General features: G+C 40.7%; 1 protein-coding gene across 1 annotated transcript in view; it reads right to left on the bottom strand.

The window, feature by feature from the left end:
• LOC126203275 (signal peptide peptidase-like 3) overlaps nt 1-16,374 on the bottom strand; it is a 99,084-nt gene that overhangs the window by 13,855 nt on the left and 68,855 nt on the right. Inside the window, exon 8 of the mRNA XM_049937531.1 lies at nt 1,698-1,849. Within this exon, the coding sequence (XP_049793488.1) occupies nt 1,698-1,849 (152 nt within the window). The remainder of the gene's footprint in view (nt 1-1,697; nt 1,850-16,374) is intronic.

The following is a 16,374-nucleotide window of genomic DNA, read 5'->3' as shown; positions in this document are numbered from 1 at the left end:
TTCGCGTTGGATGAAGGCCATAAAACGGGATGGAGATTACATGGAAAAATAGGGTGTGTAGATAAACATCATTATTTTGTGTGTCTAATTCTCATTACATTCAATACAGAACTGTTGAAGGGAAAAAAATGGTGCATTACTTTCTGGACAACACTCGTAATTTTTCTCATATTTTCATTAGCAAAAAAATTATTTATTTTACAGCATTATTTGATAAAATCCTAATTTTCTGTGCACAAAAAGCAGTCATAAACATTCAAAAAACATTCTCACAACTGCCTCTTAACACATTATTAAACAGGCCTGGCCAAACAGTGCTTTACAAGCAAGAGCGCTCTGACCACACTCCTGCCTAGCACTCTGAGTGGCGCCAAGGGGTGAGGAGCAGTATCCTCGACTGCACTGGCCAGTCACTTTATTTCAGTGTTTGATTCAACATACATGAGTGACCCCCCACCCCCCTTATGAAATTGATGAAGCCCAATCATCAATGTTAGAGTTTAAAAGATTTTAGTCTGCATAACTCCATATGTCTGACTATATCACAAACCATAGGACCATGTATATTACATATTCTAAAATCCAAATGTGGCATAAATGTATATACACCACAACTTACTGTTAACAGACTGTATGTAAAGATTTTTGTAATTCTGCTGGCCATTTTACCACTATCTTAATATACTTCTTTACTGCAGTAATAAAAGTTACTGCTTTGGCAACAAAAGTTGAAAATAAACGTGATAAAATCCCACTTATAAAATTATGCTACAATGATCGACTCTTAGAAGTAGTTGCACCGCATTGCAAACATGTTTTAAGTTTCACAGGTGTGCAGCCTTTGGCATATTGCCATCTCAGTCCCACACCTGTGTGGAAGAGTGCAGTGGTTGGGAAAACCAGAGCACCGAGTAGAACCAACTGTACTCGCAGAACGCGAGCGTGCCCCAGGAGCACAAATCTTCGTCAGGCCTGTTCCAAAATTTACTTTAAAGGTGGACCCATGAACTTAAGTAATTTTATTTCTACATGGAGAAAAATGTCACAAATTTACAACACCTGACTCAAGTCTTTTGACAATCAGAGCACGCTACACATGTCTAGTACATTCACTATTTTGTGAAAGAAATGCAGACAAGTTGGTGAAAAGAGTTACTCAGTCAAGTCTAGCTGTGTACCTTTACACTGTACAATATTGGATGAGGGTGTGGTGTGGTGAGGGCGTATGGGTTTTTCCTTTTTGTCTTTGTCTTACTCTTCTTCATTTATGTTCCATTTTCTTAGCCTTTCCTATTATTCTATAACTTTTCCTTCCAATTTTCATTACTGCCATGACAAGGTTCTCCAAACTTATTTTCATAACTAGTAACAATGTATTATTTCTATTTATTCACTTGCATTATACATTAAGTTTTGACTGCTGCTGCATGGTTGCTACAACTATGGCCATAAAACAAACAAACAAACAAACAAACAACAAATTCAGCATAACAGAAACTTCACTGACTTTAGAAGTGTAATGAAAGCTGCCATATCTAGGTAGCTCTGTAGATAACTCTCATAAACATATCACTAACCATGGTCTGATGCAAAGTCTACTATTGTAAATACCAGCCACCACATATTACAGTATGAGCTATATAGCATAATGTAAAATCTCATATTTATAATTATAATAAATTGCTATTAAACATTACCTTGACCATGACATTCGTGTTGAAGATATATGACGAGAAGAAAACCCAGAAGACATCATATATAAGCAGTCCAGTCAGCAAAAGTGTCGACACTTTCAGACTGGGCAGACGCACAAATGCAATAAACGCGACGCACAGTCCCATACCCATTGCTGAAACAGAAAAATTATTTGAAATTCAGAAATGAGCGCAAATCCATTCAGCTTACATCAAGGAATAAAAGATTCTGTGGTCGTAAAAAGATTGGGGAAATAGTAACTTGGGGTGGGGAGCAGTGACAGGGTTTGTGGCAAGAAAAGTGTTCACATTGTATAGTCTGTGTAAAGAGGAGAGTAGATCTTTAATCAGCCCAGCATGATTGAATTTCATCATGGGGCTGAAAGTGCAACTTTTGAAAAAGTTCTGAACTTCTGCAGAATTACGTTTCTCATTGGATAGGTCAATAAGGTGTTCTGTGTTTAATTAGGGCTTGGGAGGAAATCACAGGTAATGTTGCATATGGAGGATGTCAGCAAAGCAGAGCCTGGGTGAGGTGGGGTGGAATCTGGGAGTGGGTCAGAACATGTTGGGTAGTTAGTGGCATTCAGAGGTGGACAGTACATTGAATTCTCTCCCATATGGTTTAGTGATCCTGTAGCTTATAAACAATTCCACTGACACTACAGTGAACTCAAGACTCCTAGGTCTAAGGGGGGATAATAGGTTCCCATGGAAAGCAGATATTCGTGACCTCCAGCTCAAGCTGGTTGCAGCTACGATTAAGATCAGATGACTATCCACAGTCAGCAATAATTTCACACTTAAACTGGTTACATTACATGATTCCCTCCTTTATGTCATATGAAATGTTTAGAGGCAGCCCAGATCAGGCAAAAACAATGCTCTTCAATCCAAAAGTGATCCACCAGAGCAACATAATAGTGTTAATTCATGAAGCTACATAGGCTACCATTTTATGAGCTTAGGCCTCTTACTGATCTCACAGTAAAGCTACTCACTCACAAGATTTGTGGCTGACAATATGAGTTTCTATAAAAGAAACAGAACTTCCCATTTCAACACAAAATGCAAGAACAAATTTTGGACAATGGAAAATCCAGAATGGAATGTAACAATATTGTGAAACAGAAAGTTGCCTCTCACCATACACACACACAATATTGGCAACACGTTGTAACATGCACTTTCAATATCCACACGAAATGTTGAAGGCTATTGGTGTAAATTGGTAGCTATGCATACCTTAGTTTAAGATTGTTCTTGTTGCGAACTCCTACATCCTGCACTAATACTGTAGGTTAGTTAAATTGTGTCATGGAATGTAATTCACTTAAATGATTTGAACACTAGGTAATATTGCTTATGTCAAGTACTTTAGGTCTGCCTGATTGTACGATTCCCAGATCCAATTTTTCACTAAACAGCTGTTCATGAGTCATGCCTGGATAACTCAGTCAATAAGAACATTGACCACATAACGCAAGGTTCTGAGTTAACGTCCCAGCCTGGTACAGAGTTTTAAGCTGCAAAAAGGTTTTAGGCTACAAGGATGTTTGTCTGATACAATAATTTCAAGTTCCTTATTTCTGTCTCCAAATGCAAGAGTTTTCAAATAGTTTTTAAAGATATGATGTTAAATTTATTTCATGGAAACAGAATACCAATAGCATGCAATGAAACCTTGTAATTCCATTTATCTGTGAAACCTTGTGATTCCAGAACCACTAACTCCATTATCAAAGAGAGATTTGAAATTGCATGTATTTCTTTAATTTGTCAATAACTGAGGTTCTACTATATAGTTGCAGATGTGGCAACATTATCTGTATCACTTTATATATTTTTTAAGAAACCGTTTTTGCTTCTGTAAAATTTAACAAAATGGAGTTACATGGTTTTTATTGCCTACATCAATATCTAGGTACTATCAATAATAGTTATTCTGTAATTCAAGATGACATCAAGAATATAAATCTCTCTCCTGTACACATGGTGTAAATGGTAACTGTTTACAAAGTACAACAGTGGTGTACAGGAAGTTGAGATGAAAAACCGTTGTCTATCAAGTTGGGAAACTACCTCAAATTGCCCTACAAAAACCACTTAATATACAACACATGGATGCCACACAAGATTGTCAATATTGCCTTGCTCTCTTAGTGCAAAATAATGGTCCTACGGAAAAAAAATTAATAGGAACTTTGTTGCAGTACATTTAATGTAGTCAATTTTGTACAGGGATATATTTTTGCTAGAGATTGCGGTTCTGAATTATTCAAGACAAACATACAAAAGTGACCTTCAAATGTACCCCATCCCCACCGATCAGGATTTTTAGTATACTGTTCATGGAACACCCTCCTACCACTGTACAAAAATTTGTGACTACATTACTTATTTCCAATATTCCACCTTTTTTATCTTTACTGATGGGAGTTTACTCACCAAAGGCTTAGTTGTGTACTTACAAACAGTACGAGAGGGAGTCAAATGAAAAAGCTTAAAAGTGTAATTAAAAATCAACACTTCATACCATTGCTCTGTACGTTGGCAGTACTGTTACCAATGATATCAGGAATGCCCTACAAGCGGCAGCATACTACAGATAATCAAAGCACTGCCACAAATCAGTTCAAACTGGCTGCCACTCTTGTGACATGCACCAAGGAATAACAATATTCTTTCATAGGTTTTCTGGACAGTGAAGGTACAAAACTTACTGAAATCCATCAGTGAATGAAGGTCCAGTATGGTGATACATGTCTATCACTACAGCAAATGTAGGAGTGGGGCAAAAAGTTCAGAAATAGTGTGACTTCTGTGACAAGACAGTGAGGCACACTATGTTATGACATCAACAGCAGTTGAAGCCACTGAGGCAGAAAATTTCTAGGTAACAGTGGATGAAATAGCCGCAAATCTGGACATTACTCATGGCTCAGCTCACCACATCATTTATGAAATGCTTAAGTTTCACACAGTGTCTGGAAGACATATGCCATGAGAGCTAACTCCATAACTGGAAGATTGATTCTCTTACCACATCTGCCATACTCACAAGACCTTGTCACGAGTTATTACCAGATGTTGGAACACTCAAAGAGGTGATGTGAGGAAAGAAATAGTGTTCCAATGAAGAGGGGAAGCCTGTGCTGCGCAAGCGGCTGTGCAAATGACCAAAAGACTGAACCCCCTCCCCCTCTCCAGAGGAGTCCATGCACTTCCTACATGCTGGAGGAGGTGTATTGAACGACAGGAAGACTTTATTGAAAAATGACACACTTGTGTTCCACTTTTCTTAAAAAAATATGATGATAATTAATGTTTTCATTTGACTTCCTCTCGTAAAACTGACATTTGTGTAAATTTTACCTCAAAATTTTGTTAATTTTAACAGCATAAAATTAATTATTAAATCATTTTGTTTGTTTGGCCTTCTTACAAAAAAGCTACTGTGCCTGTTTGTATCAAATTGTAAACATAATTAGGTTTTGTGGAATATTCACAAAGATCTTTTTTCTTTTGTTACCTTCACAGAAAAATTTAAATTAATTAACAAAACAGCCGACTAAGCCAGTGGCATAATAGTGCAATGTCTATGAACAATGTGTTTCAAAGAAGTGAGGAAAATAGTTTCATATCAATGTCAGAGATATTGACACAATCATAATAAGAAAAATTCAAGACTAGAAAGGTACAGAGAAGTGCTGGCATGTTTCCATGATTGAAATGTTTTCAAATTACACTTTTTATAAATTCCAACAATGAAGTACAATAGATTGCTATTCACCACATAGAGGAAGCAGACAGGTACATTTAAAGTACAAGGTATATAAAAAAAGAATCATCCGATCTTAAAAAATCATACCTATTATGTTATTTCAGATATGTGCATAAACAACGTACTGTTGGAAAGAGTGAACTCTTGAGTTTTACATGGTTACTGCTAATTAGCAGCAGTTTGTGCCCACTTCAGTTCTAGTAAAAATGGAGTTGGGACAAGAGAAAGCATTTTGTGGTCTATATTTTGCACAGTGCGAGTCAGTAAGAACTGTTCAGCATGACTTTCGTGTGAACCGTCATAATGTGAGAATATGGGGTACCGGACAACCACGTGAAGCTGCACGACATGAGAGGGATTCTCCAAAATTTAATGTGCTTTGTGCAGTTTCAGAGGAAAAGGTGTATGGTCCATTTTTCTTTGCTGAGAATACTGTTACAGGAAGCACATATCTCGATATGCTTGAGAACTTTCTTTTTCCACAGCTGGAGACTGATTTGAATGATTTCATTTACCAACGTGACGGGGTACCGCCACACTGGCATCTGGAAGTGCCCGAATTTTAAAAATTGAAGGATTACTGAACGATGGATTGGTCGCACTGGACCAAGTGATTCAGCCTTACATTATGGGCCTCCAATGTCACCACACCTGACTGTGTGTTGTTTTTTCTTGTGGGGGTTTATAGAAGAGTCTGTTTACGTGTCTCCATTACCAACAACAATGAATGAACTGAGACATCGCATAACAACAGCTGTGGAATCAATAATTCAAGACATCCTCACAGCAATATGGGAACAATTTGAATACTGCATTGACATATGGCGTGCATCTCAAGGGGGGCATATTGAACACCTATGAAAACGTGTGAAAGAAGACTTTTCGAGTTTCCCATTCATCAAAAAACAAAATTCATTGCATATGTTTATTAGTTTCAGAAATATAGACTTGTCAAATTGGATGATTCTTTTTGATTAACCCTATATATTAAACAGAGACCCAAACAATGGAAACTCCAGGTAGGCATTCCAGTGTGAGATGCTGGAGTTGGTGGTCATACATGCATGAGGTGTGCTTGCTTTATTGTGTGTGTGTGTGTGTGTGTGTGTGTGTGTGTCACTTACTGATGAAGGCAGTGGCCAAAATCTATATGCGAATGTCTTAATTGTGCCTGTCTGCAACTTGATGTGTCTTTACCACAAGTAACACTCTGTCTTTTCCTTCATTGTTAAATATGACCCAGTAGATTCAGCTATGGGACAAAGTCTGTCTTTCTATGTAGACAATACACATGCATGCACATATGTGCACTTTCACATGACAAATGAAGGTTCAATATTGTGATACATGTCTATCACTGCAGTAAGTGTACGAGTGGAGTAGAAAGTTTGGAAACAACGTGACTTCTGTGACAGACTCCCAGCACCCACGTCAAGCACACTGTTTTATGATAATACAGTCTACTGCTGTTGCACTCAGACAAGATCGCTGGTTATCACAGTTGCAGCTAGGCCTTAGCACTCTTAGATGACAATGGTTTTGTTTGTGTGTGTGTTTTCGTCTTGTATATATGTGAGAAAGGAGTCAGTCTAATAACTGACTCTATTTTTAGTGTACTTTAAATTTCATGTCTGCCTCCTCAATGTGGTGAATAGCAGTCTATCCTATTTCACTATTGTTAGCTCATACCGGATTTTTCGCTTGTTATTAATTTCCTTGAGAACTTCTTCTTGTGGAACCAAGGGTTATGCAGATTTGTTTTTTGTATTGAAACATACCATTTTCCTTTACAAGATATATATAATTCCTAGTGTTTTTCCCAATACATATATATTTTGTCACTGATCCTTGGATTAAGGTCCCATTCAGGAAATTATAAGCAAGAAAAAATTGCTTATGTTACTGTAGACTTAGCTAACTGATTTACCTATTTACTATGAGTAATGCCCAAGTGACAAGTGATCCAAATGAAAGAACAAATGATTTCTTTATCATTGCATTGTGCCATCATATGAATGCTTTTGGTTAAATGTATGTATGTATCATGGTTCCATTTTTGACAACATTTAGCAGACTGAACAACACTTTCAGAACTGATATAAATGGTATGTTGTGATGTCCTCGGGTCCAGCAAATATTTGAGCTACTTTTATGGCTATTACTAGATCACAAGCAATTGATTCATTAGATCTTATTTTGAAGCATCTGTAAATATTAACAATGTGTTATTAAATGTCAAAGACCCCATTAATAACATAATATAATTGTTCTAAGCACAGAAGGACTGCAGTGTTAAATTACAACAATAAGCCATAAATTTGTGTAATTGGCAACTGAATGGAAATTCAAACCATATATACAGGTCACTTTGATAAGCATGACACAATCTCAAGAAATGGTGTCTGCTGTTGGTAACAATGAAAGGTGTTTAGAAAACTGATTTGAGTTTAGATTGATGATATGAGAAACTGAATGAAATTTATGGAAGAGTTTGTGCATAATATTACCAAAGTTTTCATCTTCTTCAGGAGGAACTTCTTAGCCAAAAGCTGTCTTATGACTGTAAATGGCTTCTCCAGTGATTCAAATAATAACACATTTCTGCGTGTAAATCATACAAATCCACAGACAACAGCAAATACAGTTTCCCTATTGTAGACCTGTTATAATGTTATGTAAAATGAAGTAGTTCTTATGCTGTATATTTATCACAATCAGAATAAGAAATAATAATACACATGGAAAGAGGCAACAACACAGAACCACTGGCAAGGGCACAAAACCGAAAACATCATCACAGAATCAGAAACAACAGAGAGAAACTCTTTTCAGAACTAAGATTCTTAATGTAGAAGGCTATCAAGAAAGGGACCATTGAAACAGGAACATGAACAGAAGAAAGACAAAGACAATATGGGTAGAAGATGATGACATATTGGAAAAAAGGAAACAACAAGGAAAGTACAGGAACTGAAGCTGTTGCACGAAGCCAGTTATTCAATAGAAATAAGGCGCTGCAAAGATAACTGTTGAAGAAGATTACAGGCAAAGTAGACAAGGAAAGGAACTTTTTGTAGTTAATGAATGGAGCCATGAAAAAGGAAGAGAGGATTGATTCTGGCAGCACAGAAACAAGCCATCTGAATGAATGCCATCTAAAGCCAGAATTGAGAAACACAAAAAGCAACTATACTGGGATCTCCAAGAGGGATCCACCAAAACATCATGTAGCCCTTGCTGCTTAGGAAATATCAGACTGATGATAAAATATATTATACAACACAACACTCTCATTTACTGTTGTCTGAAGTCAATATGCAATAACTTTTTTCTGTCATTCCACATGAAAAATTATACTCAATATTTTATTATTGGGAATTATTTATCATGTGACTACATCTGCAAATGCTGGTTCAAGTTTTCTAACAAGGTATCTACCTACAAGGTTCTCAGGAACAGCATATTTTTGTGACCTTTGACCCTGCCACAATTTACCATAATAATATTCTGTATCCATGAGAATTACTTTGTTTGCATGCATAATTCAAATCAGCATCTGAAGGTGACGACTAGCTGCCTCATAGAATATCATGCAGTTTTTGACAATGATGACTGGAATACTCTCTTTCAAATTATGAAGGTGGCAGGGGTAAAATACAGTGAGCGAACGGCTATTTACAATTTGTACAGAAACCAGGTGGCAGTTATAAAAGTCGAGGGGCATGTAAAGGAAGCAGTGGTTGAGAAGGGAGTGAGACAGGGTTGTAGCCTACCCCTGAAGTTATTCAATCTGTATATTGAGCAAGCAGTAAAAAGAAAAATTTGGAGTAGGAACTAAAATCCATGGAGAAGAAATGAAAACTTTTGAGGTTTGCCGACAACATTGTAAATCTGTCAGAGACAGCAAATGACCTGTAAATCTGTCAGAGACAGCAAATGACCTGGAAGAGCAGCTGAACGGAATGGACAGTGTCTTGAAAGGAGGATACAAGACGAGCATCAACAAAACCAAAACGAGGATAATGGAATGTAGTCTAATTAAATCAGATGATGATGAGGGAATTTGATTAGGAAATGAGACACTTAAAGTAGTAAATGGGTTTTGTATTTGGGGACCAAAGTAACTGATCTATCTATATCCGAATCCCGCTCCAGCTACTGCCGGGTCTGGGTGCTGACTAGTCCTCTCCATTTGGCTCGGTCCTCCCACCACTTTTCTTCCTCCACTTGCTGCCAGGTCACACCTCTCCTTTCAACAGATATTCTCACTCCCATTTTCCACCGTGTTCTTGGGCGCCCTCTAGGTCTTTTCCCATCCATCCTCTTAACATGCCCATACCATCTTAATCTCTTTCTTTCAATTTCTTCTCCCATACTTTCTTGTTTGAGGTCTTTTCTAATCTCTACATTCCTTACTCTGTCAATTCTTGTTTTTCCCTTAACTGCTCTGAGAAATTTCATTTCCCCTGCTTGCAGTCTGCTCCAGTCCCTTTCTTTCATTGTCCATGTTTCTCCACCATAGGTGACAATAGGGAAGTAATAATTCTTATACATCAGGAGTTTTACTCTTTCTGAAACTTCATTATTCCAAATCAGATGTTTTATTGTTTGGTAGAAATTGCCTCCCTTCTGTAACCTCCTATTAATTTCGTTAGTCGAAATAGAGAGGACATAAAAAGTAGACTGGCTATGGCAAGGAAAGCATTTCTGAAGAAGAGAAATATATTAACATCGAGTATAAATTTCTGTGTCAGGAATTCTATTCTGAAAGTATTTGTATGGAGTGTAGCCATGTACACAAGAGAAACATGGACGATAAACAGTGTAGACAAGAAGAGAACAGAAGCTTCCGAAATGTGGTGCTACAGTATAATGCTGAAGATTAGATGGGTAGCTCACGTAACTACTGAGGAGGTAATGAACAGAATTGGAGAGAAGAGGAATCTGTGTCAAAACTTGACTAGAAGAAGAAATCGGTTGGTAGGGCACATTCTGAGGCATCAAGGGATCGCCACTTTAGTATTGGAGGGAAGCATGGAGCGTAAAAATCAAAGAGGAAGACCAAGAAATGAATACACGAAGCAGATTCACAAGGATGTAGGTTGCAGTAGTTATTCAGAGATGATGAAGCTTGCACAGGATAGAGTAGTGTGGAGAACTGCATCAAACAAGTCTCTGGACTGAAGACGAAATGAAGGAAACATTCCACGTGGGAAAAATATATCTAAAAACAAAGCAGATGTGACTTACCAAACGAAAGTGCTGGCATGTTGGTAGACACACAAACAAACACAAACATACACACAAAATTCAAACTTTCGCAACCAACGGTTGCTTCATCAGGAAAGAGGGAAGGAGAGGGAAAGACGAAAGGATGTGGGTTTTAAGGGAGAGGGTAAGGAGTCATTCCAATCCCGGGAGCGGAAAGACTTACCTTCGGGTAAGTCATTGTCTGAAAGCAGACTGCTTGTATCTGTGTATGTACGGATGGATATGTGTGTGTGTGCGAGTGTATACCTGTCCTTTTTCCCCCCTAAGGTAAGTCTTTCCGCTCCCGGGATTGGGATGACTCCTTACCCTCTCCCTTAAAACCCACATCCTTTTGTCTTTCCCTCTTCTTCCCTCTTTCCTGACGAAGCAACAGTTGGTTGCGAAAGCTTGAATTTTGTGTGTATGTTTGTGTTTGTTTGTGTGTCTATCAACCTGCCAGTGCTTTCGTTTGGTAAGTCACATCTTCTTTGTTTTTAGATGTATTTTTCCCATGTGTAATGTTTCCCTCTATTATATTCATATCATTAATTTGAACCCAACAATTACGTTTGTTATTGTCACTGTTGCATTTCGAAATCTTTTCTGTCATCTTATTTTCTCTTTCTGTTTTTGCAAGTAGTTTCACTTTGTATTCACCGTCTCCTTTTTACCGTAATCTACCATACCATTTTATCCCGCCTATATAGACACAATAATACGTAACACATTTCCTTAAAAAATAAGAAAAATAAAAAAAAATTCCACTTTCAACACTACCGCTGCTATAAAATCCATCGTTTCCAGTTCACAAACAGTTCCTTTCACCTATTAAACAACCATTTTGGCTAGTTCTAATAACTTTCGGTTTATTTCCAATCCCATTTTTCCCACATCACTGATCATTTTTAGCAGCTTCCCACAGGTTTTAACGTCATTATTTCCTCGTCAGACAATTGTTAGCCTCATTTTCATAATCTGCCACCACAAAACCACTCCTTTTAATACATTTGCACGCAGTTTTTTCGAAATTTTCCCGAATTTCTCCACCCTTTAACGTGTTTTGGCGGCAACACAACCACCTAACCTTTGTGCACATCGTTGTTTACCAACCCAAGTTCACCACAGGATCAACATAGCTCAGCTTTTACCAACACTTTTTCGGCTTTTTTCACACCAGATCTCCAGTTGCTTTCTAGGTCACCTTTATCTCTCCCCATATATTTTTATTTTCATTTCAGCCTCATGTCACACTTTCCACCTTCTAATACCATGTCACCCTCACAACATCCCCACAACGACCCCATTAAGTTTTATTTACATTCCCTCCGCAAACATGCCTTCGCCCTAGCCAGATTACGCTCCCATATTTTATTTCCCCAGGCCTGTCTGACATTTGGCATTACCCCCAAAGGGCTCTCACTTAAAGTTCCCATCTCTGGCTGTAACCCTTATTTCCATCAGTCCCTATACCAGTTCCAAACAGAACAATCCATTGCCCTCACCCGCCTAATCCTTCACCTACACATCAACTCAGCCAATGAACACAACCGTCAACTCCTATCCTTAATAAAAGTCCTCAATCTTTCCTCTCCCACATCCACACCAGCTGTTCAGAGCATCCTCCTACAGGCCAACCGCAAATTAGAACAGCATGCCACCCTCCACCTCAAAAAACTATCCAATCTCCTGGTTTCCCACCTCCGGAAAGGCAACTCACTCACCCTTCACAACCTTTCCAGCAAACCTCAACCTCCTCTCATTGCACACAAACCCAGTCTCTCCCATCTACTCAATCTCCCACTTCCAGCTCCACTCCCTCCAAAACCTCAAAATTCCAATCAACTCAATCTGGAACCACAACACCCTAATTCAGTAGTTAACCTTTCCTCCAAACCTCTCTCCCAATCCAAAACCTCTGTCCTATCCAAAGGCCTCACCTTCAGCCCCACTCCCAGATTCAACCAAACAGCCCTCGTCAAAGATTTACTGTCCTACACTCGTACTCTCTGCTGGAAGTATCACTTTGCCACGAAGAAAAATGATCCTAATCCTACTCCTAATGATCCAACTCCCCAAGACACTATCCAAATTGAACCCTGCCTGGAACAGTTCCGTCCTCCGACACAGCGGGACCCACCTCCTCTTCCTCAAAATCACCCTCTCCAAACCTTCCAGGAATTTCTGACTTCAAGCCTTGCCTCTCAATCCTTCTTAAAAAACCTTAATCCTACTCCCAACATCACCACTGCTGAAGCCCAGGCTATCCGTGATCTGAAGGCTGACCGATCCATCGTCATTCTTCCAGCGGACAGGGGTTCCACGACCGTGGTACTTGATCGTCGGGAGTATGTGGCTGAGGGACTGCGTCAGCTTTCAGACAACACTACATACAAAGTTTGCGAAAGTAATCCCATTCCTGATGTCCAGGCGGTGCTTCAAGGAATCCTCAGAACCTTAGACCCCCTACAAAACCTTTCACCTGACTCCATCAACCTCCTGACCCCACCGACACCCCGCACCCCTACCTTCTACCTAAAATTCACAAACCCAATCATCCTGGCCGCCCCATTGTAGCTGGTTACCAAGCCCCCACAGAACGTATCTCTGCCTACGTAGATCAACACCTTCAACCCATTACATGCAGTCTCCCATCCTTCATCAAAGACACCAACCACTTCCTTGAACGCCTGGAATCCTTACCCAATCTGTTACCCCCGGAAACCACCCTTGTAACCATTGATGCCACTTCCTTATACACAAATATCCCGCACATCCAGGGCCTTGCTGAAATGGAGCACTTCCTTTCACGCCGATCACCTGCCACCCTACCTAAAACCTCTTTCCTCATTACCTTAGCTAGCTTCATCCTGACCCACAACTTCTTCACTTTTGAAGGCCAGACATACCAACAATTAAAGGGAACAGCCATGGGTACCAGAATGGCCCCCTCGTACGCCAACCTATTTATGGGTCGCTTAGAGGAAGCCTTCTTGGTTACCCAGGCTTGCCAACCCAAAGTTTGGTACAGATTTATTGATGACATCTTCATGATCTGGACTCACAGTGAAGAAGAACTCTAGAATTTCCTCTCCAAGCTCAACTCCTTTGGTTCCATCAGATTCACCTGGTCCAACTCCAAATCCCATGCCAGTTTCCTTGACGTTGACCTCCACCTGTCCAATGGCCAGCTTCACACGTCCGTCCACATCAAACCCACCAACAAAAAACAGTACCTCCATTATGACAGCTGCCACTCATTCCACATCAAACGGTCCCTTACCTACAACCTAGGTCTTCGTGGAAAACGAATCCGCTCCAGTCCGGAATCCCTGAACCATTACACCAACAACCTGACAACAGCTTTCGCATCCCGCAACTACCCTCCCAACCTGGTACAGAAGCAAATAACCAGAGCCACTTCCTCATCCACTCACCCCCAGAACCTCCCACAGAAGAACCACAAAAGTGCCCCACTTGTGACAGGATACTTTCCGGGACTGGATCAGACTCTGAATGTGGCTCTCCAGCAGGGATACGACTTCCTCAAATCCTGCCCTGAAATGAGATCCATCCTTCATGAAATCCTCCCCACTCCACCAAGAGTGTCTTTCCGCCGTCCACGTAACCTTCATAACCTCTTACTTCATCCCTATGAAATCCCCAAACCACCTTCCCTACCCCCTGGCTCCTACCCTTGTAACCGCCCCCGGTGTAAAACCTGTCCCATGCACCCTCCCACCACCACCTACTCCAGTCCTGTAACCTGGAGGGTGTACACGATGAAAGGCAGAGCCACGTGTGAAAGCACCCACGTGATCTACCAACTGACCTGCCTACACTGTGATGCATTCTATGTGGGAATGACCAGCAACAAACTGTCCATTCGCATGAATGGACACAGGCAGACAGTGTTTGTTGGTAATGAGGATCACCCTGTGGCTAAACATGCCTTGGTGCACGGCCAGCACATCTTGGCGCAGTGTTACACCGTCCGGGTTATCTGGATACTTCCCACTAACACCAACCTATCCGAGCTCCGGAGATGGGAACTTGCTCTACAAAATATCCTCTCTTCTCGTTATCCACCAGGCCTCAATCTCCGCTAATTTCAAGTTGCCGCCACTCATACCTCACCTGTCATTCAACAACATCTTTGCCTCTGCACTTCTGCTTCAACTGACATCTCTGCCCAAACTCTTGGTCTTTAAATATGTCTGCTTGTGTCTGTATGTGTGGATGGATATGTGTGTGTGTGCGAGTGTATACCTGTCCTTTTTTCCCCCTAAGGTAAGTCTTTCCGCTCCTGGGATTGGAATGACTCCTTACCCTCTCCCTTAAAACCCACATCCTTTCGTCTTTCCCTCTCCTTCCCTCTTTCCTGATGAGGCAACAGTTTGTTGCGAAAGCTTGAATTTTATGTGTATGTTTGTGTTTGTTTGTGTGTCTATCGGCCTGCCAGCGTTTTTGTTTGGTGGGTCTCATCATCTTTCTTTTTGGATATATTTTTTCCACGTGGAATGTTTCCCTCTGTTATATATACCAAGCCCCCACAGAACCTATCTCTGCCTATGTAGATCAACACCTTCAACCCATTACATGCAGTCTCCCATCCTTCATCAAAGACACCAACCACTTCCTTGAACGCCTGGAATCCTTACCCAATCTGTTACCCCCGGAAACCATCCTTGTAACCATTGATGCCACTTCCTTATACACAAATATTCCGCACGTCCAGGGCCTCGCTGCAATGGAGCATTTCCTTTCACGCCGATCACCTGCCACCCTACCTAAAACCTCTTTCCTCATTACCGTAGCCAGCTTCATCCTGACCCACAACTTCTTCACTTTTGAAGACCAGACATACCAACAATTAAAGGGAACAGCCATGGGTACCAGGATGGCCCCCTCTTACGCCAACCTATTCATGGGTCGCTTAGAGGAAGCCTTCTTGGTTACCCAGGTCTGCCAACCCAAAGTTTGGTACAGATTTATTGATGACATCTTCATGATCTGGACTCACAGTGAAGAAGAACTCCAGAATTTCCTCTCCAACCTCAACTCCTTTGGTTCCATCAGATTCACCTGGTCCTACTCCAAATCCCATGCCACTTTCCTTGACGTTGACCTCCACCTGTCCAATGGCCAACTTCACACGTCCGTCCACATCAAACCCACCAACAAGCAACAGTACCTCCATTATGACAGCTGCCACCCATTCCACATCAAACGGTCCCTTCCCTACAGCCTAGGTCTTCGTGGCAAACGAATCTGCTCCAGTCCGGAATCCCTGAAACATTACACCAACAACCTGACAACAGCTTTCGCATCCCGCAACTACCCTCCCGGCCTGGTACAGGAGCAAATAACCAGAGCCACTTCCTCATCCCCTCAAACCCAGAATCCCCCACAGAAGAACCACAAAAGTGCCCCACTTGTGACAGGATACTTTCCGGGACTGGACCAGACTCTGAATGTGGCTCTCCAGCAGGGATACGACTTCCTCAAATCCTGCCCTGAAATGAGATCCATCCTTCATGAAATCCTCCCCACTCCGCCAAGAGTGTCTTTCCGCCGTCCACCTAACCTTCGCAACCTGTTAGTTCATCCCTATGAAATCCCCAAACCACCTTCCCTACCCTCTGGCTC

The sequence above is a fragment of the Schistocerca nitens genome, chromosome 9, assembly GCF_023898315.1.
Source record: "Schistocerca nitens isolate TAMUIC-IGC-003100 chromosome 9, iqSchNite1.1, whole genome shotgun sequence".
In the NCBI taxonomy this organism is placed as follows: Eukaryota; Metazoa; Arthropoda; class Insecta; order Orthoptera; family Acrididae; genus Schistocerca; species Schistocerca nitens.
Note: the sequence above shows the minus strand (reverse complement) of the source record. Positions and strands in the feature narration are given on the sequence as shown.